We start from the raw sequence: 22,059 nt of genomic DNA, 5'->3' as shown, positions 1-22,059 counted from the left end.
GGGTGGGTGCATGAGGTACTGTTCCCAGACATCTACAAATGAATTCTATATTAATTTCTGCATGTGAATTCGCCATCGACCTGCACTCCAGGTTTCAAGTTATATCATTCGTTCTATACGAGGCATTTTACCAGAGACCCCCTCACCATATCCCTCTCCCACTTCCTGTATAAAAGCGATTTGGCTCTTCGGTCAACGTCCGAAGATTTATATGCTGTATATTGGTTATTATCCTTGCAACAGACACTCATCGAGTCGACAACGAAACGAAAATGGCTCCTTAATTACCCGAGGCCATTCTCGTGCATCTCAAGAGTGAGACCACAGGCGCTTGTGATTGGTGTGTTGACTACCGAGGTTCTTGCCTGTCTGGGACTAATCCGATATTGCCTGTATCGAGAATCGAACTTGGAAGTCAGTTCCGCAACACCCGCGGAGTGTATACTAGATTACTGATGGATAAAGTCTTCCGTGGAGTTTTGAAGTATCAGGGATCTAAATTGAAAGCGACCAATCTCTTTGATATGATCCTTGTCGTTCAGTTACTAATGCGCGGTTGTGGGGAAGAAACAGAAGGGCGAGGTTTTTTACCCCGGAGTTCTGATGACTCAGAATAGCTGGTTTCGTGTATGGTAGCATACGAAGGTTTACTGAAGAGGGATACACTTTTGCCCATTACGTATTGTCACGTACGGTCATCTAAAACAAGCACATGTTCCGACGTCATCTTAACTTTCTTTATACTAGAGTAGTTCAGAACGTTTGAAATTCATTCCGCTGTGTATCTTGAACAAAATGTTCAATTGCTATAGAAAAAGGGTGTCCTCTGCTATACAGGTAGGAGTCAATGCCTGGACAGCGATCTCAGAATGACACCTATTAAGGTTACTGAATTATAAGGCGTGCAGATACTCATAGTGGCGAATGCATCAGAGGTCCATTAGACCGAGGATCTTCCCAAAGTCTCGATCCTCTCTTCCGAACACAGCACCAGTCACCTTGCCCGACCATCGGCATTGGCTTGTGAATTTAGTTTACGGTAAACCTAGTCCAATGGTGACTGCAGAAGATCCTGGTAACTTTCCCCCGGTTGACGCGAAGCCGGAGCTTTGTGACATTCCTTCTTGTCCCGCTGAGCCGAGCGTTTACCGACGACAGGCCAGCCCTCTGACGCATTTTCATGGCGCGTGCAACTCAATAAGTACCTTGGCTTTGGCCTGGTGATTCATTCAGAGCTTCTGAATAGCAGAACTTTTTTAATCTTTCTCCCCCCCTTGAATTTCATTCTTTCTGGTTATCAGTATTCCGATCAGACAAGGGGACTATATCCACTGCATTAGTACCTACTGTATTATATCATTGCAATTATCTCTATATTTATCCCTTTTTTTTTAAAAAAAAAAAAAGCTCCCTATTATTTTCAACACCATGGGTTATCTCGAGGACGAGGACAAGAAGTTCTTGGACGACGTCCAGGCCGTCAAGGCCTGGTGGACCGATTCCAGATGGCGACACACCAAACGCCCTTTCTCCGCAGAGCAGATTGTGGCCAAGCGTGGAAACTTGAAGATCGAGTACCCATCAAATGTCCAGAGCAAGAAGCTCTGGAAAATTTTGGAGAGCAACTTCGAGGTATGCATTCAAGCCGAAACAAGTCAGAGCAGTAGCTAATATCCCGTCGCAAAAGAACAAAGTTGCTAGCTTCACTTACGGCTGTCTCGAACCCACAATGGTCACACAAATGGCAAAGTACCTTGACACCGTCTATGTCTCTGGCTGGCAGAGCTCTTCCACTGCTTCCTCTACCGATGAGCCGTCCCCGGATCTTGCTGACTACCCCATGGTAAGCTCCACTCGTTTCGAACACATTGGATTAAATAGCTCCGTTGCTAATCGACCCAGAACACTGTGCCAAACAAGGTAAACCAGCTCTGGATGGCCCAGCTGTTCCATGACCGGAAACAGCGCGAGGAACGGATCACGACGCCCAAGGAGAAGCGCGGAAATGTGGCAAACGTTGACTATCTGCGTCCCATTATTGCTGACGCTGACACTGGACATGGTGGCTTGACTGCGGTTATGAAGTTGACCAAGCTGTTTGTTGAGCGCGGTGCTGCTGGTATTCACATTGAGGACCAGGCTCCTGGTACCAAGAAGTGTGGCCACATGGCTGGAAAGGTTCTTGTGCCCATTAGCGAGCACATCAACCGTTTGGTCGCCATCCGTGCGCAGGCAGATATCATGGGTACGTGTGACTGTCCTGTTTGTGGTTTTAAAAGACTTCGCCGACTAACTATTCTCAGGCACCGATCTTCTTGCCATTGCCAGAACCGACGCGGAAGCTGCTACTCTTATCACCTCTACGATCGATCACCGTGACCATGCCTTCATCGTCGGCTCGACCAACCCTAACCTCAAGCCTCTCGTGGATCTCATGGTGGCGGCTGAACAAGCTGGAAAGCAGGGAGACGAACTCCAAGCTATCGAAGACCAGTGGGTTGCTCAGGCTGGCCTGAAGCTTTTCAACGATGCTGTCATTGAGGCCATCAACAAGGGTGCCCACTCTAACAAGCAATCCCTCATTGATCAATACCTGAAGGCCGCCAAGGGCAAGAGCAACCTTGAAGCTCGCGCGATCGCCAAGAACATTACTGGACAGGACATCTACTGGAATTGGGATGCTCCTCGCACCCGTGAGGGTTACTACCGGCTCCAGGGTGGCACCCAGTGTGCCATCAACCGTGGTCTTGCTTACGCTCCATTTGCCGACCTCATCTGGATGGAGAGCAAGCTCCCCGACTACGCCCAGGCTAAGGAGTTTGCCGAAGGCATTCACGCTGTTTGGCCTGAGCAAAAGTAAGTAGACCGGTATCAATTGAATACCTACTATACCGGATGCTAACGAAGACTTTTTAGACTTGCCTACAACTTGTCGCCTTCGTTCAACTGGAAGAAGGCCATGCCCCGCGATGAGCAGGAGACGTACATCAAGCGCCTGGGTGCTCTGGGTTACTGCTGGCAGTTTATCACCCTGGCTGGTCTGCACACCACAGCCCTCATTTCTGACCAGTTCGCCAAGGCCTACTCCAAGCATGGCATGCGTGCCTACGGCGAATTGGTCCAAGAGCCGGAGATGGAGCAGGGAGTCGATGTGGTTACCCACCAGAAATGGAGCGGTGCCAACTATGTGGATAACCTCCTGAAGATGGTCACCGGTGGTGTGAGCAGCACTGCGGCCATGGGCAAGGGTGTGACGGAAGATCAATTCAAGCACTGAGCTCAGCTCACAAATCGTTTTTGATGATTCTGTTTTTGTTTTTAGCCGACTTTGAGTACCCACCAGGAGTTTTTGATGTATAGATTATAGCTTCCTTGATGAAAAGGATCGATTTTCATAGCATGATCTAGTTATCGCATTCTTCTTTTTCTTCGTGCAAAATCTGATTCCTTTGACAGTAAAGAGTAGATAGTACTACAGCACTACAAGGCCCTTGGGGAACCGAAACGACGATGCTAAAGAAAAAGGCGGTCTGGGATATATCTGCGCTAGTGAGACCTTCTGGACCTCATGGCTCGATAACGGTCCTGTACTGGTAAATCGCACCCCTTCTATCTTTACGAAACCATATTCTATCAATGTAGTAATGAAAAGGAACGGTATTTTAACTGTATCCACCTATCCTAGCTAATTAGATACAAAATCTGAGCTTTGGCAATTCCGATCCATTGACCCTCCAAAAGATGCATAATCCGATGAACAACTTCAGAAAATGTTCAGAAATTCTGCCAACCCCGCGTCGCACCGCGGCTAACCGTCTCCTGCCATTGATCCTTGTCAACAGTTCCCCCACATGTGAATATATACATCAGCGAAACCAACTCTTTTCTAACCCGCCGTTAAGCGGTATCTTTACGTATTGAATTTTTCACTTGAACAGCTTTAGGGTCTATATTTATGAACACTAATTCATGTACTAATATATTACCACTCATCAGAGCCCAAAGGCGATGCAACCACGTACTGATGCACTTATACAATGAGGGCTTGGCCATGCATGGACTTTAGTATTTGGTCGCTGGATATGCGAGCAGATAGGGATAATCATCAGGGCCTTATTATTAATGGTGTTGATGTTCTGATAGTTATATTATTGAGATTATATTATGAAATGTCATTCGGGATACCAGAACTTGCTGAAATTTATATATACTCCATCCTCTTTAGAGTGTAGGATCATCCAAACTGGTATAGCAGGAATCAGAAACACTTTAGTTTGTGTAATACTTTAATTTCAAACCAGAGTGATCTGCGATGGCCGTTCAGTCACCTACATTAGTATTCAGCTTACTCATTTCATGTGACTAGTGTAGCTATAGCATTCCTGCGACGGCGCAGTGGCTCTGGAACCGAATATATTGATTTATACTCTGGTACACACTAGTGGTTCGTACCCTCGGTGCAGTTTCAAGAGACATTTAAATAAGCACTGGCTAGATAACTATTTCCAGGAATTGACTTTGCTCAGGGCTTCCCTGGAGCTACCTCATTCTATATGCACTTTTAAGACTTCGCAATCCTGGAAAGAACACGTCCACTTCTCAGCGACTCTTTCTTCTTTTCACATGCCACACAGTACATGATAGGTTGAATGTGTCGGAATTGACCGTAACCTGATCAACAGCCGTTGGCTTTAAGTTAGTAGACGGGGCTAGAGACTAGAGGGACGGGCCCTAAGCACTCTAAGTCTAAAGCTCTAAGCTATGTAGCCCTAACCAGCACTAGTCTAGCGAGGTGCAAACCGTTGCCCATGTGCGTGGTGGAGACCCTGGACAAGAAAACTTTAGTCCCTTGAACATAATGGGCCTCATAGTAACTCACACCTGACAAGTTACATCCATGAGTATCTAGATAGTTAGGAAGTAGTGGCCCACGCTGGCGTCTACACTGTAAGCACTAAGGAGACTGGCGCTGAAGCTAAAGCTACTAAGACCAGTGGCCTAGGATAGCTCCAAATTAGGGTACAGGTCTTATAAGGCATCTCCTAGTTTCGTACCATTTGCCTCATACTCGTCCACGACTCTCTAAGCTCAGCGCGTAGGATTATAACTATCACAGCCAGTGTAGAGACGACCTCACCACTACTATGCCAGTAACCTTCAATACTGTTGAACGTGTCATTCCGGGTCAGCATATTTCGCAAATATCCTCACAGCATCACGGGCTGCTAGTAAGTCCCCCTTCAGCTCGCCATTCCCTTTGAGAGGTTCTATACAGCCGATTAGAGAAGCAGTCTGTGTCGGTACGCGGAATATGGGTGGCCGATTGCTCAGCCTAAGGTGCCAGCGGGGCCTTGCACGAACATATCTAAGATCAACATATGTCACTTCGGTTGGGCGGCCTCGTCTACACTTCAAAGATGCAGGTAGACTGAGCCTATCCAGCGAACTGGTATAACAATTCATGCGACTTTTAACTACTTCCGGAATTAGATTCTACATAGCATGGAGCATGCTCAAGTGCCCGTCTCATCCTACAGTCCTTACCTCTTTTAGGCTCTCCTATTAGCCCGATCAATGGTTCCAATATCTCAATCACTCACCCGCGCCTCCGCAACCATAATACTCATCAAACCCTAAGTCTTAAAAGTTGACTTTCCGCGGGTCCTGCACTGCCATGCTCGCCACAACCGGAAAGGCCTCTTGGCCTTCCTGACCCGCGGCTTCCGAAAATAGGATCCGCGGACGCGAGACCGCTACCTCCAGGGGAAAGATAATGGAAGAGGTGAATGTTTGATTGTCACCTTTTCCGTTTTTCCAGCAGCGGTATCATCTACTAGGTATCAACAGCTGTCTGCTTTGACCAGACGCGGAACTCAAAACCTGGGGGAGGATCTTCTGATTTGGCTCCAGATAAATGATCAAGCTTAGCCCATCCGTTTGGAGTTTTATATAACCAAAATCAGTCTGTAGAGTCTCAACTAAGTAAAGACCTCCAGGATCCGTTTCCCAAGTGAGATAGTCTGACAGGTCTAGGATGGGGAACCTTTCTAGGGTTGTTCGCAATGGCCCATGGGGCCCTATCAAGGCTGGAGCCAGGTCCCTGTCACTTAGTTGATGAAGTTGTCACTCCAGTCCTTAGATAGATAACTTTCGACCTTCGTGGCTGTTTGTCCGACTTAAGACTGTGCCCGATGAGTATCTCGAGTAACTAGTCAAAGCAATGTTGTCTTGATAGCTTGATTTAACAAGGTCGGGAGAGGATATTTTTTCAGTCTTTCTTGCTGATATCTTAAATTTCTGTATATATAAAGCCACGAGAGCTCAACTTTTAAGTATACCCTGATGGGAATAATGACGGCTCAATATCAGGTAAACCCAGGATTGTGTATAATGCATTGCATGTACTCCGTGATTCCACTGATTGATCATATATAGTTACTGTTGGCAGCAAAATAAATTTACTAGGTCATCGGACACTGAAAGTGTCAGACTGGAGAGAACAGAAGCGAACTTATATTAAGTTAATGACTGGACCTGGTTTCGTGAATCATCGTTTGAAATGTATGGACAGTTATTTTTAATTTCTAGAGATGCCATATGGTGGAGTATGTCAAGTCAAGACTCAAGAGATTAATTACTAGTACTTGCCATAGTAGGTTTCGGAGATTTGGAGCAGACGCCCAATGGAGAACTCCTTGCGAGGTTCCGTCGATCGCATGAGCCAGGCAATGTCGATCCCTACCTAAACAGGATAACGATTATGAGCTAAAACGCAGTGGGGAGGAAGTCATTGGTGTTGATTTTCCGTAGCTGTACCAGACTGGTCACTAGTAGTTGAGAATTAAGCCGAGGAAATATTAGACGGTCTTGATAAGTTAGTTCACTGTCAGTACTCAGCTTGGTATAGGCGTTCGTTCTGGAATGATGAATGGTGTGGGACCGCTCGTCCGACCCAACTTTAATGGTCTAAGGGGAGGAGGAATACCGCGGTTCAACTGTCACTGCCGATGAGGGGGGGATAAGATCATGTGGGTGCTTATGTTGACTCCTCTTAATGTATTTTCGATTAGTCTATCATCTCCGTAGTCTCAAAAGTAAGAATGATTTATATATGATTTCATTTTTCCCCTTGGCTATCTTAAATAATAGTCTATCGTCTCTCCTTTACACTACGTGAAGCTTTCAGGGCAAGCGATAACACCTGATCAGCTCATTTATACTCGGGGTGCTCCGTCTCCGCATCAATTCTCCGACGCCACTCCCCGTTCTCTCCATTCCACCAACAACCATTGTCGTCACCATGGTCGCCTCGAATATCCCCCCTCTCCAGTATACTCCTGTCGAGGATATTCCAGGTCGCGTGTCTACCCTGCGCAAGACTTTTCTGGAACACAAGACTCGTGACCTTGAGTTTCGACTGGTCCAGCTCCGGAAGCTCTACTGGGCGTGAGTTTTACTTTTTTAATCTATAATTTTATTCTTAGCTTGGCAATGAGCTGCACAATGCATAGGTTGACTGACACTTTTTCGTTTGTCTTGACAGCGTAAAGGATCATGAGCAAGAGATCGCCGATGCTTCAGCTTTGGATTTGGGTAAACCTCGCTTCGAAACCGAGGTCGCTGAGAGTGGATGGCTGCAGAATGACCTCGTGTTCGTGACTCGAAACTTGCACAAATGGGCCAAGGATGAAAAAGCCGAAGATATTGATCTATCCTTCAAGTTTATGAATCCTAAGATTCGCAAGGATCCATTGGGTTGTGTTCTGGTTATTGGGTGAGTTCACCCCCGCCCCCTTTAATACGATCCCCAAGATGCCTTGAGCTCTTCGCTTGCGGAAGCATACTAATAGAATATTTCAACAGAGCTTTCAACTATCCCTTCCAGTTGACACTCGGTCCCGTCATCGGCGCTATCGCAGCCGGTAATACTGTTGTGATTAAGCCTAGTGAGAATGCGCCCAACTCTGCGGTTGTTATCCAGCGAATCATTGAGGCAGCCCTTGATCCGTCCTGCTATACTGTTATTCAAGGAGGTATCCCGGAGACCCAAGCTTTGCTCGCCGAGCGATGGGACAAGATCTTCTTCACTGGTGGTGCCACCGTGGGCCGTATCATCGCCAAGGCAGCTGCTCCTCATTTGACCCCCGTCGTGCTGGAGCTGGGTGGCATCAACCCGGCCATCATCACTAAGAGCGCCAACCCGAGACTTGTTGCGCGGAGACTTCTGTGGGGTAAACTGATGAATTCTGGCCAGATCTGTACCTCCCAAAACTACCTGCTAGTTGATAAGGACCTTGTACCTGCCGTGATTGAAGAATTCAAGAAAGCCTATAATGAATTCTATCCTCAAGGTGCCAAGGCATCGCCAGACTATTCTCGCATCATCAATGAAGGTGCATTCCGTCGCATCAAGTCAATGCTCGACAATACCAAGGGCAAGATTTTGATGGGAGGTACAATGGACGAAAAGGAGCTCTTCATTGAGCCAACCTTGGTTCTGGTGGACTCAGTTGATGATTCGATGCTGACACAGGAAAGCTTCGGTCCTTTGATTCCTATCTTGCCCGTGGACAACCTCGAACAGGCAGTCAACATTGCCAATGGAATCCAGGCCACTCCTCTGGGTCTTTACCCGTTCGGCTCTAAGGCAGATACTGAAAAGAGTATGTTCCCGCACGTTTTCATTCCCATTATTGCTTAAAAAAAAGACGGTATGAGATTGTCTGACGCTTTCCAAGTTCTTTCTTCTACTCGCTCTGGTGGTGTCTCCGTCAACGATGCTGCTTTGCACATCCCTACCCTCCCATTCGGTGGTGTCGGTGAGAGTGGCCACGGCGCCTACCGTGGCAAGGCCAGTTTCGACGTCTTCGTTCACCGTCGTCCCATTACTAGCACACCCAGCTGGCTCGAATCCATCCTCTCAATCCGCTATCCGCCATACGCGGGTAAGCTGAGCAAGTTCAAGGCAGCCAGCACTCTCGCACCCGATTTCGATCGCAGCGGAAACAAGATCCGATTCGGCTGGCTGCGTTACATCCTCACTCTCGGCGGAGGCTCTGCGAAGGCTGGTGCTGGCAGAGCTGTCGTTGTCGCTGCTGGTGAGTAATTATTTTCGTCTCGTTCGTCGATATACCCGACAGATTTGCCTGCCCCTCTTCGGCTTCTTTCATATAACCCATATTGGCCCTTGAAACGTTTGAATTCTTACTGTCCGCACCTCTCCAGACAGAGAATGAACTCGACTGATACCCTAACTCCCTTTTTGCGGCTTTTTTGAGAGGCTTACTAGTCGCCGCTTTCCTTCCATTCCTTCCCACCGTTTCTTTTGTCTTAATTTCCCTGCGATATTCTTTCCCTTCTGAGATACCATTTTGTTCAATCTACACCCATCTACTCTATTGATCTAATACCCCATTTATGATGAACTTACTCACAATATGTTTTTGGTTAGTGGCCTATCTCGTGCTTCAGGTTCTTGAACGCCGTGCTTCGAAGCTTTAATGTGACCTAATATTTTCGATTCGGATATGTAATATTTTGGTTCGGTAGCGTTGTCATTTCTTTGAAAGTGTATTGTTGTACAAACGAGGTTTATTCAGAATCTTCGAGCTAGCTGGCTAGGTAGTGTTAACCTACGAACTGCTTTCACTTTCATCTTGAGTCTAGTTCTATGCATTCTATTTGAACGTATGTCAAGTATCATTATTCGTATCATGCGAATGATGAATGCTTATCATCTATATCAGATCCTTGCTAGATTGTCATTCCATGTAGCCAAAGAGCAGCAACGAGAAAAAAAAATATCAAAATAAGCAAATGATAATAGTATATATCAACATCTTCTCTCCACTCCTTTTCGACTGACACATAAGTACTTCACTCCCTTGTAAGGCTTCACAGTCTCGCCTAAACCACGACTTCGTCGCGGGTCGATGTTCAGACTGTCCACCTTGATTCCTGAGGGAAGCCAGCCTCTGACTGAGAATGACACCGCGGCAGAATTAGGCATGAGTGTTGCGTTCAACTGGGCTTTGGTTTTGCGTTGTGTAGTGTGGAAGATTGAGCGAGACGCGTCGTCGGTTGGAGGTTGTTGTGCTAGTGGTTGCGGTGAAGGAGAGGGTTGAGGAGGTGTCGGGGATTGCGGTTGGGATGGCTCTTGGGTTATCTCTTGGGTTATCTCCTGTTGCTCTGCATCTGGTATGGCGGGGGCGGCGCGAGAGGACTTCTTGACCTTCTTCTTCTTCTTCTTCTTTGTTTTCCGCTTTGTTGTCCCTTCTTCGGGGGCTTGGTAGGATGTTGAGGGTTCGGCATCGTAGTAGCCCTGGAGGAGGTTGGCTTCCGGGTCGACTTCTTCGGCTTCTTCATCGAAGTCATCGTCACCGGTTGAATGTCCGGCCACGGTGCAACGGAGGGTTGCGGTGCCCGAGACAGTTCCAGCGTCTTTGGTCGGGACTCGCCATTCAAGGACATTGTTACCAGAGGAGAAGAGCGCATCACCGCGGCTGGCTTGCATGTCTGTGATATTACGGACCGATTTCGGAATAGGTATCGTGACTAAAACGTCTTCTAAGACAGGACCCGAGGAGTTCCCGCCTCCTCCAAGAAACGATGGCGTCGACGTACCTGAACCATTCCGTCCTCCAGGCCGGTTCGAGGACGAATACCCCGGGAAGTTTGTATTGAGGATCAAGCGGACTTCGAAATCGGAGCCGGTTGGACCGAGAGATTTACGAATGTCTACAATGGCAGGCAGGAAGAGTTTCTCCATATGACTTGGCGGCTGATCGAGGCTGGGATCAATGGGTAGAAGGTCTACCTCATACCCTGCAAGAATAAACCGTCCATCCGGGGGCACAAAGCTCAATTCTCCTGGTCGCTCTCTCCATTTTGCCAGTCGTACACAGGGATGAAAAACGGGTAACTCGAGCTTTCGCCCAATGGCTTGCTGACCACCAGGAGCCGTCAAGGAAAGGAGTAATTCAGGAACACCGGATATTTTGGCTGTGAAGGCGATGGTGCCGGACACCAAGGCAGAGAGTAATCGCCCTGAAGGCGCCATTGTGACCGAGAGTGATTCGATAATATCAACATATAGCTCGTTGGAAGTGTGCCGCACTCCAGATCTTCTCCATGGTATCGCAGGTCCTTGAGTCGCCGCATTGGCTGAGATTGACCGCTTGAGCGTATTCGGAGGTCCCAAAATAGGCGTAGAGGACCTTTGAAGGTGATGATGTTAGTAGCCAATAGATAGGCAGTTATAAGCGGCAATATTATATAAAACCAAAGAGGACTGGGCATGAGAGACTCACCCTGACAGCCCTACATTACCTAGCAACTTCCCCATCCACCCCGGCATTTCAACGGCCTCCTGTAGCGCATTTAGCTCCGTATTGCACACGACACCTGCATCGCACATTTCATTGAGTAACTGTGCAACCACTTCATAGTTTGCCTGTATCTTGTGTGAAATCAACGGTGCTCCGACGAATTCCTCAAGTACATCCACTACACGATGTAGGAACTCTAACGCAACGAGTGGCTCGGTATCAACTTCGGAAAGCGCCAGAAAAAGCAAATTTGACTGAACAATTGAGAAAACGGTTACGGGCGGCGTAGTATTAGGGATATAAAGGAGCGACGGCCGCGGAGCTGGATGCGCGAGGTAGAGGGGTAGGATAGTAGCTGCGGAGGGCGGACGGGATCGATAGACCTGCTCTACAAGAGGGTTACTGTGGATCGATAAGTCAGTTATTGTAGAACAGATGTTAAAGCAAATCGGGAAATAGGCTTACTTATGCTCGTCGTAGATATAAAGCGCATCAATCTCCCCGCTCATCATGCCGATCTGTCTGGTTCCTTTATCAGTGGAGAGAAGCAACGACATGGGGCTGCGCTCATGACATCTTTAAATTGTCCCCGTGTTCTGCCGCCGAATGCCGCCTTTATTCTGTATCGATGCGATTCCTCTTGCTGAAATTCAAGGCAGTTCTTTGCTTTCGAGTCACTGATCAACTGTCCTTTCCTGGGCAGTGATACGGTTTTCCGATTTCCGAGAAACTCGATACTACCTACCGGAATACTCCGCTGCAACTAGCGTCCAACCAACCAACCGATTCCAATGTCTTCAGCTTCGGAGAATAACGGCCGCGCCTGGGAGGTCGAGTCCAAAGAGGCTAAACGTCTACTGGCAGAAGACCAATATGACGACTGTACAGCTTGCAGGGTCACAGGTTAGTTTCTTATAGTATTCTCATATATATTTATTCAGATACAAGTCCAAACGAGCTAGTGGAATGTCGTCTGACATATGCACAATGTAACTAGGTTCCGCCGCATTTATTGGTCTCGGTGTCTACAGCTATTATACGGGTATGAGCAATCTGCAGAAGCAGGAGCGCACGGTCATGCAAAGCGCAACGAAATATAAAATGGGCTCGCGGAGGCTAGGCATTGCGACGATCTCCGCAACGCTGGTGGGAATGGGCATTTACAGGGCTTTTAATTGAATAATACAGTAGCCTTGATACAAGATTGTGCCCTGCTTGACTTCCAGTTATACTTGTATTAGAACTGACTGAGAACAAGAATAATCGCCTAAAGCGTCGTCATATATGCATGTAGAAGAAATGAAGGAAAGAAGAAGAACAGAAGGAGAAGAATTACACGAAACAAGCATCACAAGAGCTGCCCCACCGGGTATCACCAGATCTGATAACCTCTATATGTTTAACCGTTATAGAAAACAGGAAAGCAATGAAGACAAAAGGCTGGAAAATGAAGACAACAAGAGGTGGCCGAAAGAGGACCACATGCGAGACTCCCTCCAAATGCACCGTGAACTCAAAATATCAATCAAACCGCTGCGTTACCATAAGAATATGAAGTTCGTCCAATCGTGGATACTATATTCTCTAGGTGAAACGGCCACGTTTGCCGCCCCCAAATATATCCCTATTCCCTAACCCCGATATGTCGAAAAAATCGGGAACTGCAAACTTTCGTTTTGAGCCCGCGCCGACGGAAGGTTCCCGTGTGGATGCTCGAGGATTCGTCCGTGACAAGTTGTTGTGCCGGGCTTGTTGCCGAGAGGTCCGAGGAAGAACAGATACACTCACAGGTGAACTATCTTGAGATGAGGCAGTCGAGCTGTCGGAGGATTGCATATCTACATCAGGTTCTTGGCATGGGGGAAATGAAGGCCCAGCAGTGAAAGTAAAGACTGCTGGTCTATCAAGGGCGTTTGCCTCGGTGACTTGAGGGTTGGAAAGTGGGGTCTGTTGCTGCGTAGCAACGGGCTCATCAGTCGAGGTCGACTTGAGTGGCTGTCGGGCGCCTTCTGGCTTGGTCTGTTCCTTGCGTGTAGCCACGGGGCTAGTGCTTCGGGGTTGTTTCTCAGGCTCGTCATCGTCGCTCGGAGTCCCGGTTCCATCACTCCTTTCAGCTGCCCATTGTCGGATTTTCGATCCTTCTCCACCGGCAAGGCCAAGGCCTTCCTTGTCTAGAAAATGAAGTAGGTCCTCAATTGCTTCCTGGTAGCCAGCTTGCTTCGCCTGTGATTGCTCGAAGACTGCGTTTTTATAAAGATTGGTAACAGACAGCGCGGCCGCTTTGAACGATTGTAAAAGTTGTTCAGGAGGTTGAGGGCGAGGAGTCGAGCTAGGTAGCGATGTGTTCAATGACCGCATGGAGTCCATGGTAGATCGTGCTGCAAACCAAGCAGCTGTATTAATATCCCTCCTTAACTTCAAAACAATATGCGGTTGGCGCCACTAGGAGGGGCGAGGTGAACCGTGCTCCCTGAAAATATACCAACAAATATCGTACTGAGACAAAAACAGAGAAAACGAAAACAAGACCAATTAAAACCGATGTCTAGGTCGCACCCCACGGAAAATTGGGAACTGTAGTGAAAAAGATTAGGTTGAAAGGAAGCAAGGAAACCTGGTGACGATGATCAGTGATGATACTTGTGCAGGTGATCTTTCTTTTGCTTTTGTCCCGGTAACGTGACCCACAGCGGGGAAACTTGTCTTCCGCCGGTTGATGACTCAGTTATGACTAATTACAAACTCGCGTCCCCTGTCCAATAAGCGCGTAGGACGGCTGCGCTTCCCCGACGAAATTCCATTTGCCATCCCGGCGCGACTGACGACTACTTCTTTCATCAACCTTTATTGTTCAATTCCCGCTCCTTGTTCCATACTGGGAATCAATCCCTCGATAAACCAATACCCACCCAAATCGATCTCAGAACAGTGGGCAATCAACATCTTAGCGTCCCCATTCAGTTTACCTTCTATCGTGTTTCGGAGCACTTGCAAGGCGTGTTCAGCTTTATATACATAACACAAGTTACCTGCGCTGAGTGCGCCCAGAACGAAGATGGCGCCTTCGTTCGCACCCAATTCAGAAACACCCTCTCAGGCAGATACTCCCATGACAGATGCAAATGATGAACCCGTCACGTCGGTACCTGTAGATGACGCGCAAATGGGGGTACGTGACAGAACCCGGTCAAATCACTTCGCACAAGCTCTGGCTTGCGCGCATTGATAAGTGATGTATATTAGCGGACTTCAGTTCATGCTGACTTTTCTTTCCACACAGGGCTACCAGGACACTCCTGACTATACGGTACATTCTACGCAATTCACCAGCACTTCCCAACACGCAGGCTAACCGGCGCGAACCAGGATTCGGATACAAACCCAAACACCACAGCAAGCAGTGTTGCAGGCGACACAGTTCCCGTCGATGGCCGAAGGAAGCGATCTGAGGCATTTCATTTAAGGAAAAGTATTCTGGGTAAAAAGCATGGCCGTCTGGACGAGTCAAAGGTATAGTAGTCCATTTGTCATCTCACTTGTCGCGGCTGGGGTTTCTTATAACAGTATTCTACAGGAAGATGATTCGATTCGGAGATTCCGCTACCTCCTCGGGCTTACCGATTTGTTTCGCCATTTTATTGAAACCAACCCCAACCCACGGATCAAAGAAATAATGGCCGAGATAGACCGGCAAAATGATGAGGAAGAGGCAAAGGCCAAAAAAAAGGGCTCGTCACGTTCAGGCGGTGCAGGTGGTGATAGGCGTCGCAGGACGGAACAAGAGGAAGACGCAGAGCTATTGAAGGATGAGAAGAGTGGCGGCGAGACCGGCACCGTCTTTCGTGAATCCCCGCCATTCGTTCATGGAGAGATGCGTGATTATCAAATTGCTGGATTGAACTGGCTTGTTTCTCTACATGAGAATGGTATTTCTGGTATCCTTGCCGATGAAATGGGTTTGGGTAAAACCCTCCAAACCATTTCTTTTCTCGGGTACCTCAGACATGTCTGCGACATTACTGGACCTCACTTGGTTGCCGTGCCGAAATCTACGCTCGACAATTGGAAGCGCGAATTCCACAAATGGACACCTGACGTTAATGTTCTTGTTCTTCAGGGAGACAAGGAGGAGCGCCATAAGTTAATAAACGAAAGACTCCTTGATGAGAATTTCGATGTGTGCATCACCAGTTACGAAATGGTTCTTCGGGAGAAGTCTCACCTCAAGAAGTTCGCTTGGGAGTACATTATCATCGATGAGGCCCATAGAATCAAAAACGAAGAATCGTCACTCGCACAGATCATCCGTGTGTTCCATTCTCGGAATCGGCTGCTGATTACTGGTACCCCTCTCCAAAACAACCTCCATGAACTTTGGGCCCTTCTAAACTTCCTTTTGCCGGATGTTTTTGGTGACTCGGAGGCGTTCGATCAATGGTTTTCAAACCAAGAGTCTGACCAGGACACCGTTGTTCAGCAACTTCACCGAGTACTACGACCCTTCCTCCTCCGTCGTGTTAAGAGCGACGTAGAGAAGAGCTTGCTTCCCAAGAAGGAGGTCAATCTGTATGTGCCCATGTCAGAAATGCAAGTGAAGTGGTACCAGAAGATTCTTGAAAAGGATATCGATGCTGTCAACGGTGCTGCTGGGAAGCGCGAATCTAAAACCCGTCTCTTGAACATTGTCATGCAACTTCGCAAATGTTGTAATCACCCCTACCTTTTTGAAGGAGCTGAGCCAGGTCCTCCTTATACAACGGATGAGCATCTTGTGTACAACGCCGGCAAGATGTCAATCTTAGACAAGCTCTTGGCACGTATGCAGAAACAGGGAAGCCGCGTTCTTATCTTCTCCCAAATGAGTCGTGTGCTTGATATCTTGGAAGATTACTGTGTTTTCAGAGAGTACAATTATTGCCGTATCGATGGTACGACAGCTCATGAGGATAGAATCGCTGCAATTGACGAGTACAACAAGCCAGGGTCGGATAAATTTGTCTTCTTACTTACAACTAGGGCGGGAGGTCTTGGTATTAACTTGACGACTGCGGATATCGTTGTCCTCTACGACAGTGATTGGAACCCTCAGGCTGATCTACAGGCCATGGACCGCGCTCATCGTATTGGTCAGACGAAGCAAGTGGTTGTATTCAGATTTGTTACAGAGAATGCGATTGAAGAGAAGGTCTTGGAACGTGCAGCCCAGAAACTGCGGTTAGACCAGCTTGTTATTCAACAAGGCCGTGCTCAGCAACAGACCAAGAACGCCGCGTCAAAGGAGGAGCTGCTCGGCATGATTCAGCACGGAGCTGCGAACGTTTTCAGCAATGAGAACTCGGCTACACCTTTGAATGCCGATAAACAAATTTCCGACGATGATATTGATGCGATATTACGCAAGGGTGAGGAGCGAACTGCAGAACTGAGCAAGAAATATGAGAAACTTGGTATCGATGATTTGCAAAAGTTTAGCTCCGAAAGTGCATACGAATGGAACGGAAAGGACTTCACAGATCGCAAGAAGGACATCGGCCTCAATTGGATCAACCCGGCAAAACGCGAACGGAAAGAGCAGTTCTACTCTATTGACAAGTACTATCGCCAAGCGCTAGCCACTGGTGGAAGGACGGCTGATCCCAAACCGAAGGTCCCTCGGGCACCTAAGCAAATTGCCGTTCACGATTGGCAGTTCTTCCCTCCGGGACTCCAAGAACTCCAGGAGAAAGAGACCGCCTACTTCCACAAAGAGATCGGCTATAAGGTTCCGCTCCCTGATGGACCTGAAGACGAACTTAGTGAGCGTGAAGCTGAGCGCGATCTGGAGCAACAAGAAATTGACAATGCAGTGCCATTGACTGAAGAAGAGCAGGCGCAGAAGGCTGAAATGTCAGAAGAAGGCTTTTCAACCTGGAATCGCCGTGATTTCCAGCAGTTTGTTAATGGCTCCGCCAAGTTCGGACGCACTGATTATGTTGGGATCGCCACTGAAGTGGATAGCAAGGAACCAGATGAAGTTGAAGAATACGCCAAAGTGTTTTGGAAGAGGTACACCGAGATCCAAGACTACCCCAAATATCTCCGCGTTGTTGAGCAGGGAGAGGAGAAGCTGCGCAAGATGAACCATCAGCGTAAAATGCTTCGCAAGAAGATGGAGATGTACCGCGTTCCTCTTCAGCAACTCAAGATCAATTACACGGTGTCTACCACCAATAAGAAGGTGTATACCGAAGAAGAGGATCGGTTTTTACTGGTGATGCTCGATAAGTATGGGGTGGATGGTGAGGGACTGTACGAGAAAATACGGGATGAAATTCGCGAGTCCCCACTCTTCCGGTTCGACTGGTTCTTCCTTAGCCGAACACCCGTGGAGATTGGACGCCGTTGTACAACATTATTGAACACCGTTGCAAAGGAGTTTGAAGTTGCGGATGAGAAAGCCAATGGCGAGTCTGGCAAGGGCCGTGGACGTGATCGAGACGACGAGGATGCTGAAAACGACGATGACGGAGCACCGGCTAAAAAGAAGAATAAGGGCGGCGCAGTGGTAAGTTCGGCCTTGTTAAAACTCTCGAGGTATTCAACTGACGTGTATCTTCTCGTAGAACAAGCAGGTCAAGGCTGTTAAAGGCGGCAGCAAAGCCAATTCTACATCGACGTCGCGGGCAGCCAGTGTCTCATCTAACACAGCATCCAAGGCAAAAAGTCGGAAGAAGTAACTCTGACAGTGTTCGATAGTTGTTAAACAGCTAAATATTGTTATGACCGTTCTGCAGTGCTTGGGAAGGTAATTGGCCATGCGAGGGGTTTGGTTCGTTTTTCGATATAAGTCGGTCTGGCGTTGGCCCATAGATGCCATTGTTGATGATCTCGCTTCACGGTTCTTGTCATATCTTTCTCTGTAACACAATAGCTATCCATCTGTACCTGTGCGGTACGGTATCTGAAATGTATACAAAAGCAATAGAATACTTCCTAATGTGGAGCTTCCATCAGCTTCCGATCTGTATTAACTGGTGGATATCCTCAGGCAACCATTGATCATATGACAGGAAATCGGGGTTCAAAGGCGACGAGGGTCTTTCAGGTTGGCAATGATGACACCTGCCTTGCTTGATTCGCCGTGCAACATGTGACGTTGCCACTGAAATATTAACATGCTATCTATCTTACGCAGCTTCTAATTTATCCTGACCCCTCAATGTTGCCGTGTATTGAATCTCATTGGACCGACGGTCGCTCACTGTAACTGTAGATCATCTTTAGCGTGCAAGGTATGTGCCCAGAATCAGATCCGCAGGTAGGTTAGTAGTGGGGACTCTGACACTAGGACAGCAGTGATGGCTATCTTGAAACTTATTGTCATTCCATCATCATCATCTTAAATATGAGTCTACTCCCGAGTTCGCTTGAACGGACGAAAACGCGACTACTATCATCATGGCATCCAAGATCTTCCTTGTTGAAAATCCAAACTACTGCAAATCGGGGATCAAGTCCTATGTGCATTTGATACGCAAATACCGTTTGCACCCCACCAGAAATGGCCCCTATTCTATCAGTCGAGCTATTCATCAGACTGGCCGGCCCTTCACTGACAAGCCTATCGGCGGTCGAGTTCGCTTTCACGACGTAATGCGAAAACAAACCTCGGACGACGAATTCAAGCAAGTCGAGAAAGATGATATCCAAAATGATGCTGTGTTCTTTATGCCAGTGAGCATCGGAACCCCGGCTCGAACTTTGAATCTGGTCTTGGATACAGCGTCTGCTGATTTTTGGGTAAGATATATCTATATCGCTCGAGATAGGAGAAAGACAAAATCCACCATACTAACCCTAGCAGGTGCGCTCTAGTGAACTCTCTGCAGTTACACTACCCGAGGGTGGGGAGGAGAGTCATACCTTTGATCCCAAAAAGTCGAGCACATTCAAAGACATCGAAGATTCGCCATGGAAAGTGTCCTATGTGGACGGTTCTTCGGTGTCTGGTACCATTGGTACAGAAGATATCACCATTGGAGGAGCGGCCTTCAAGGCACAGCCCATTCAGCTTGCCAAAACCATGTCGCCAATGTTCACACAATTCTCAGCAGATGGCGTTCTCGGGCTGGCGTTTGGGCATATCAATCATCCCCAGGAGGACATCAAGGCTCTAGCTGAGCGTTTGAATATCGGAGACGACCTCAAACAATCTGCAAAGTTGTTCACAGTAAAACTTGGATCTTGGGGCGACTCTGACCTAAAGAAACCGTTTTACACATTTGCCTCCATTGACGAGGATACTGTGCGCTATTGTGGTCATGATGTTCATCATACGCCTGTCGACAATAGTCGAGGCTATTGGATGTTTAAGTCCCCTTCTACAACGGTTGGAGGAAAGGCCATGAATAGATCTGAGAACAAGGCTGTTGTCGATACCGACGCAGCATTGACTCTACTTGATGACCAAACGTGTCAAGCCATTTATGATTCTATCCCAGGCGCACTCTATGATATTGAAAGCCAAGGCTTTGTCATCCCATCTGACGTCAATATAGGCCAGCTTCCAGTCGTTCAGTTGGCAGTGGGGGAGAAATCGTTCGTTATGTCAAAAGAGAGTCTGATGTTTGCTGAAGCCAAACCTGGCTATGTATATGGCGGTGTTCAGAGCCGTGGATCGCTCGAATTTGACATCCTTGGTGGAACATTTTTGGATGGGCTATATGCGGTGAGTTGCATGCTCCAAACACCCCTCGTATGCTCTTCTAACGGAATAAATGGTATAGATATTTGATTTTGGTTCTCTTCGATTCGGTGCTGTGCAGGCCAACGCAGAAGTCTAGCAAAAGAGCTGAGCTCAAGTATTACTTTTATGATGTGAATGTTTCCTTGATGAATGTTGTTGGGTATGGAGATTATGATTTTGTCCGTAAGGTCTAAGTATGCTAATGTACAAGTGATATATTTACAAGCTGTCATTATTATTCTTCCAATTCAGGTTTACCGAGCTTTTTTGGGAGGCACGTCGGCCACCGCAAGTGGTACTCGTAGAAACATTTCCATCAGCAGTGCAGCTGCCACACTGACGTTAAGGCTGTCCACTCTAGAAGGGTCAGACTCGACACCAAGAGGTGTGGCGAGTCTGGCTCCAGGGATGCTCACGATAGAGTCCGCATGCGATTTAATGTGACGACTCAATCCGGATCCCTCGCTCCCCATCATGATAACGCAAGGCGATTGGGTGCTAACATGCCCCCCTTCGGTCGTACTTTTACCCTCAACAAAAGAAGTAGCGTCGACGTATTTGGAAGCTGGACCTGGGGCGTCTGCCGCGTAGAATTTCCACCCGTTGGCTTTCGAGCGCTGAATGAAATCTACTTCGTTGCTCACTTCGAGAAGAGTCATGTTTTCAGCTGCTCCAGCCGAGGCCTTGATTGTCACGGGAGACAAAGGCGCCGAGTTCCTACCAGCGAATATAATAGCATCGACACCAAGATAATATGCGGAGCGAATAATGGCGCCCAGGTTTCCAGGATCCACGATTCCGTCAAGTAATAATACAACAGGGTACCTTGTTCTCTGGTTCCAATGATGGATTTTGAGCTTGTCGTTCGTGCTATTCACCAATGCTTCCTCTCGTGATTGAGCGCCCAGTTCCACACCAAAATCCTCCTCTTTCACAGAGGGAACACTTTTCAAACCCCTCACGGGCAATCTTGGCAGAGGGGACGCTTCAAGGACGCAGCCATTATGAGGTCGACCAGCACTCATCTTATCAAGAAGTCGGTCCCATCCGCCGAAAGCCATCTTGACTTTGACGTTCTTCAAAAGCGCCAATTTGCGTAGTGCAACCTTGGCAGGGCTTAGTTCTTCACCAGAGGCCTGATACACATACAATTTGTACAGACGACGTCTGCTACAGCGTAGTGCAGCCTCCACTGCGCTGGTTCCATATATGAATTCCGATGCCGGTGTTGTGTATGGGATTGCATCCGGAACTTGCACGTTTTCTTTTACCCGCTCTGGTACTCTCTCTGTGGCACGATGGTGTTTCGGTGGTTCCGCTCGGCGAGGGTGACGCTTGTCCTGAGGTCTGCCGCTAAACTCACGGTCATCGTATCCTCTGACTTCATTCTTCGTAAGCCTCTTACTGCTCTGAAAACGTTGGTGTTCGCGAGGCAATGCGCGGAAATTTCCTGTTCTGATAAACTCATCCTCGTCAAAGTCATCATCGAGCCAACTTCTGCCTTGGTTTTTCTTTTCGGTTCTATTCGATTTTGTGTCCCTTCTTTCTCTATATGGCCGTTCAATATCAGAATCGTACGAATTTCGCGATGAAGATGGACCGTCAAAGCCCTTGGTCTTGCGGATACCACGACCAATGGCCGAGTTAAGTGAAGCATGTCTCACATGATTCAGATGAATGGACGGAGCTATAGATAAGCGCATATATGAATGCAAGGGCTTCAATAGTGAACGGCGAGACATTGCAGACAATCAGAGAAACAATTAATAATATAATAGGACTCCGTATGTAAAGCTATCGCCGTCGAATGCAGGATCTAACTTCGCAAAGCTGATGTTTTCTTTTTTTTTTTCCCACGGGAGCTTGCTGAAGGTCCGATAAGATAAGCGGATCATCATTGATCCGAGGGATCGCGTCGCGTTTAGATGCAATATTACGCAGTTGGGAAATTTGATGGATCCTTTGTTGAACAGTTGTGCTATTGGCGATTGATTCACGCATTCATTT

At 47.7% G+C, this 22,059-nt stretch overlaps 8 protein-coding genes across 8 annotated transcripts; 5 read left to right on the top strand and 3 right to left on the bottom strand.

Annotated features, from left to right (window-relative positions):
- Positions 1-1,326: 1,326 nt before the first annotated feature.
- Positions 1,327-3,341, top strand: BDV27DRAFT_2270 (isocitrate lyase 1). The gene is made up of 5 exons (XM_032076064.1): positions 1,327-1,632; positions 1,688-1,843; positions 1,903-2,245; positions 2,304-2,856; positions 2,917-3,341. The coding sequence occupies exons 1-5, from the start codon at positions 1,429-1,431 to the stop codon at positions 3,275-3,277; spliced, it is 1,617 nt and encodes a 538-aa protein (XP_031927056.1). The 5' UTR covers positions 1,327-1,428; the 3' UTR covers positions 3,278-3,341.
- Positions 3,342-7,094: 3,753 nt separating this feature from the next.
- On the top strand, positions 7,095-9,662 carry BDV27DRAFT_2256 (hexadecenal dehydrogenase). Its single transcript, XM_032076061.1, has 5 exons — positions 7,095-7,446; positions 7,544-7,774; positions 7,864-8,663; positions 8,739-9,098; positions 9,226-9,662. The coding sequence occupies exons 1-5, from the start codon at positions 7,301-7,303 to the stop codon at positions 9,234-9,236; spliced, it is 1,548 nt and encodes a 515-aa protein (XP_031927055.1). The 5' UTR covers positions 7,095-7,300; the 3' UTR covers positions 9,237-9,662.
- A 1-nt stretch (position 9,663) lies between these two features.
- On the bottom strand, positions 9,664-11,879 carry BDV27DRAFT_2265 (putative AP-3 adaptor complex subunit mu). Its single transcript, XM_032076063.1, has 3 exons — positions 11,793-11,879; positions 11,310-11,729; positions 9,664-11,216 (listed from the first exon to the last, which is right to left on the bottom strand). The coding sequence occupies exons 1-3, from the start codon at positions 11,837-11,839 to the stop codon at positions 9,833-9,835; spliced, it is 1,851 nt and encodes a 616-aa protein (XP_031927054.1). The 5' UTR covers positions 11,840-11,879; the 3' UTR covers positions 9,664-9,832.
- A 142-nt stretch (positions 11,880-12,021) lies between these two features.
- BDV27DRAFT_165152 (uncharacterized protein) lies at positions 12,022-12,506 on the top strand (the record flags this gene model as incomplete). Its single annotated transcript, XM_032073846.1, has 2 exons — positions 12,022-12,230; positions 12,325-12,506. The coding sequence occupies exons 1-2, from the start codon at positions 12,119-12,121 to the stop codon at positions 12,504-12,506; spliced, it is 294 nt and encodes a 97-aa protein (XP_031927053.1). The 5' UTR covers positions 12,022-12,118.
- Positions 12,507-12,542: 36 nt separating this feature from the next.
- On the bottom strand, positions 12,543-13,944 carry BDV27DRAFT_129174 (uncharacterized protein). Its single transcript, XM_032067136.1, has one exon. The coding sequence runs from the start codon at positions 13,692-13,694 to the stop codon at positions 12,912-12,914; it is 783 nt and encodes a 260-aa protein (XP_031927052.1). The 5' UTR covers positions 13,695-13,944; the 3' UTR covers positions 12,543-12,911.
- Positions 13,945-14,179: 235 nt separating this feature from the next.
- BDV27DRAFT_129171 (putative SNF2 family helicase/ATPase) lies at positions 14,180-18,356 on the top strand. Its single transcript, XM_032067135.1, has 5 exons — positions 14,180-14,496; positions 14,608-14,634; positions 14,694-14,837; positions 14,902-17,871; positions 17,930-18,356. The coding sequence occupies exons 1-5, from the start codon at positions 14,383-14,385 to the stop codon at positions 18,041-18,043; spliced, it is 3,369 nt and encodes a 1,122-aa protein (XP_031927051.1). The 5' UTR covers positions 14,180-14,382; the 3' UTR covers positions 18,044-18,356.
- Positions 18,357-18,439: 83 nt separating this feature from the next.
- BDV27DRAFT_129169 (pepsin-like aspartic protease) lies at positions 18,440-20,296 on the top strand. Its single transcript, XM_032067134.1, has 4 exons — positions 18,440-18,598; positions 18,660-19,106; positions 19,171-20,034; positions 20,093-20,296. Exons 2-4 carry the CDS (start codon positions 18,765-18,767, stop codon positions 20,147-20,149), a joined length of 1,263 nt encoding a protein of 420 aa, XP_031927050.1. The 5' UTR covers positions 18,440-18,598; positions 18,660-18,764; the 3' UTR covers positions 20,150-20,296.
- BDV27DRAFT_129168 (RNA methyltransferase) lies at positions 20,297-21,873 on the bottom strand. Its single transcript, XM_032067133.1, has one exon. The coding sequence runs from the start codon at positions 21,792-21,794 to the stop codon at positions 20,307-20,309; it is 1,488 nt and encodes a 495-aa protein (XP_031927049.1). The 5' UTR covers positions 21,795-21,873; the 3' UTR covers positions 20,297-20,306.
- Positions 21,874-22,059: the final 186 nt, after the last annotated feature.

This window comes from Aspergillus caelatus (genome assembly GCF_009193585.1).
Source record: "Aspergillus caelatus strain CBS 763.97 unplaced genomic scaffold BDV27scaffold_100, whole genome shotgun sequence".
NCBI classification, from domain to species: Eukaryota; Fungi; Ascomycota; class Eurotiomycetes; order Eurotiales; family Aspergillaceae; genus Aspergillus; species Aspergillus caelatus.
The sequence above is the reverse complement of the archived record's forward strand: the minus strand, read 5'-3'. Positions and strand labels throughout refer to the sequence as shown.

Bases quoted from the DNA above. Each gene is read 5' to 3' on its own strand.
- BDV27DRAFT_2270 (XM_032076064.1), top strand. From the start codon at position 1,429: ATGGGTTATCTCGAGGACGAGGACAAGAAGTTCTTGGACGACGTCCAG. The intron at 2,246-2,303 runs GTACGTGTGACT...AACTATTCTCAG, and splicing joins TGCGCAGGCAGATATCATGG to GCACCGATCTTCTTGCCATT. The intron at 2,857-2,916 runs GTAAGTAGACCG...AAGACTTTTTAG, and splicing joins GCTGTTTGGCCTGAGCAAAA to ACTTGCCTACAACTTGTCGC.
- BDV27DRAFT_2256 (XM_032076061.1), top strand. From the start codon at position 7,301: ATGGTCGCCTCGAATATCCCCCCTCTCCAGTATACTCCTGTCGAGGAT. The intron at 7,447-7,543 runs GTGAGTTTTACT...TTGTCTTGACAG, and splicing joins CTCCGGAAGCTCTACTGGGC to CGTAAAGGATCATGAGCAAG. The intron at 8,664-8,738 runs GTATGTTCCCGC...ACGCTTTCCAAG, and splicing joins TAAGGCAGATACTGAAAAGA to TTCTTTCTTCTACTCGCTCT.
- BDV27DRAFT_2265 (XM_032076063.1), bottom strand. From the start codon at position 11,839: ATGATGAGCGGGGAGATTGATGCGCTTTATATCTACGACGAGCATAA. The intron at 11,730-11,792 runs GTAAGCCTATTT...ATCGATCCACAG, and splicing joins TATATCTACGACGAGCATAA to TAACCCTCTTGTAGAGCAGG. The intron at 11,217-11,309 runs GTGAGTCTCTCA...TCACCTTCAAAG, and splicing joins GGTAATGTAGGGCTGTCAGG to GTCCTCTACGCCTATTTTGG.
- BDV27DRAFT_129174 (XM_032067136.1), bottom strand. From the start codon at position 13,694: ATGGACTCCATGCGGTCATTGAACACATCGCTACCTAGCTCGACTCCT.
- BDV27DRAFT_129171 (XM_032067135.1), top strand. From the start codon at position 14,383: ATGGCGCCTTCGTTCGCACCCAATTCAGAAACACCCTCTCAGGCAGAT. The intron at 14,497-14,607 runs GTACGTGACAGA...CTTTCCACACAG, and splicing joins TAGATGACGCGCAAATGGGG to GGCTACCAGGACACTCCTGA. The intron at 14,635-14,693 runs GTACATTCTACG...GGCGCGAACCAG, and splicing joins AGGACACTCCTGACTATACG to GATTCGGATACAAACCCAAA.
- BDV27DRAFT_129169 (XM_032067134.1), top strand. From the start codon at position 18,765: ATGGCATCCAAGATCTTCCTTGTTGAAAATCCAAACTACTGCAAATCG. The intron at 19,107-19,170 runs GTAAGATATATC...TAACCCTAGCAG, and splicing joins CAGCGTCTGCTGATTTTTGG to GTGCGCTCTAGTGAACTCTC. The intron at 20,035-20,092 runs GTGAGTTGCATG...TAAATGGTATAG, and splicing joins TTTTGGATGGGCTATATGCG to ATATTTGATTTTGGTTCTCT.
- BDV27DRAFT_129168 (XM_032067133.1), bottom strand. From the start codon at position 21,794: ATGTCTCGCCGTTCACTATTGAAGCCCTTGCATTCATATATGCGCTTA.